General features: G+C 25.5%; 1 protein-coding gene across 1 annotated transcript; it reads left to right on the top strand.

Annotated features, from left to right (window-relative positions):
- Window positions 1-171: 171 nt before the first annotated feature.
- Window positions 172-1,456, top strand: LOAG_15502 (hypothetical protein; the record flags this gene model as incomplete). Its single annotated transcript, XM_003150993.1, has 4 exons — window positions 172-310; window positions 642-748; window positions 1,123-1,204; window positions 1,383-1,456. 4 exons carry the CDS (start codon window positions 172-174, stop codon window positions 1,454-1,456), a joined length of 402 nt encoding a protein of 133 aa, XP_003151041.1.
- Window positions 1,457-1,522: the final 66 nt, after the last annotated feature.

Raw genomic sequence — 1,522 nt, 5'->3', positions numbered from 1 at the left:
TAAAATCTTTTGTACAGTTTTGCATCATTAAATGAAAATAGCCAATGTTAAATTATTTAATTTTAATTTTCTAATCTTCTCAATTTTTAAAACTTAATTTTCAAATCATAACCTTAACAAAATTAAAATTTAATTGGCCCAAAAATAAAAGCAAACTTCTAATTTTAGGTAATGGGAGGAAAGTCATTTCAAACAGAAATGGAAGTAACTGGAAGAATTTCGGTGGAACCAACTGATGATAGTTCAAGACTTAAGTCTGTAAGTACTGAAGATATGCAAAAGGAACTTACTAAGCTTAAAGATGATCAAAGTAAGCGCTTTTTTTCTTTCTCTGAAAAATATTATAAGTGGGAAAAAGAAAAAAGCTCATAGAGATGAGGAAAAAAAAAATGATATGATATGATAACATAGTATGATGCGATGACTATTTTTTGATTATCAAAATTATTTGAGTGTTAAACCAAGTTTTTCTATTAATGTGATTGTTGATGATTGGTTGTGATAAGATATGCCCATATCTTATCACTTAAATTCCAAATCATTTGATCATATCATATATTGCTAATTAATTATTCATTATTCATCATTTGATAATCATATTTAGTGTAAAGATTTTTTGTAAAAAAAAAAAATTTTTGCAGAACAACATGCCGTAACAGATACTTTGGCTGCATTAGTATACGATATTGATGCTACCGCGGAAGTATTACGACGTGGTTCACTGAAAAAGAAGCAAACCACGGGAGGAGTAAAATAATTTTTGCGTAAATTTTGAGAAAAATAAAACAAACTGTAAATTTTCAAATGACAAAACCTAAATTTTGATCGGAATTAAATTAAATTATTACCTTTTTTATTATTAATTAGAAATAATTTTTTTTCTCTTTTTTTTCTTTTGAAACTTTCCTTGACATTTATTTCTTGGCATTGAAAGTTAGTTGTTTTTTTTTGGATGACATGAAAATTTTTAAATTTCTAAAACTTCACTTTATCATTTTAATTAACACTTACCTTATAGTAAGAAATAATGCTTAATTGTATGTTGGATGTGTTATGCTTGTTAAGTGATTGATATTTGTTATGCAATTAAATGAAATCACTAATTAAATTATTAATTTATAGGAAGTAATCACTGGATATAATTTACGTATTACACCTGGGCCAGATGAAGAAATACCTATTCCATCACCAAAACAACATCATGGTTTATTTGGAAATTTCTTTAATTACTTAGTTGTTTGTAATCAATAGATTACTTATTCACTTACTTAATGCATTTATTCGCTTACTCTTCGATAAGATTTATTTAAATTAGTTTTGTTCATTTCATTATTGTTAAATTTAATTATTACTTGCCGAAAATATCATCCTATATATTTCAGCAACAGAAAATAGTTTCACTTTGGAAAGAGTTTCGCGAGATTATGGTGTTGACATTTCCGAATCACAAATGTAAGTTATAATTTGGAAAATTAAAAATTCGTTGAATTTAATTTGATAAACTTTATCAATTTTTAATAAG

Source organism: Loa loa, assembly GCF_000183805.2.
Source record: "Loa loa unplaced genomic scaffold supercont3.2078, whole genome shotgun sequence".
Lineage (NCBI taxonomy): Eukaryota > Metazoa > Nematoda > Chromadorea > Rhabditida > Onchocercidae > Loa > Loa loa.
Note: the sequence above shows the minus strand (reverse complement) of the source record. Positions and strands in the feature narration are given on the sequence as shown.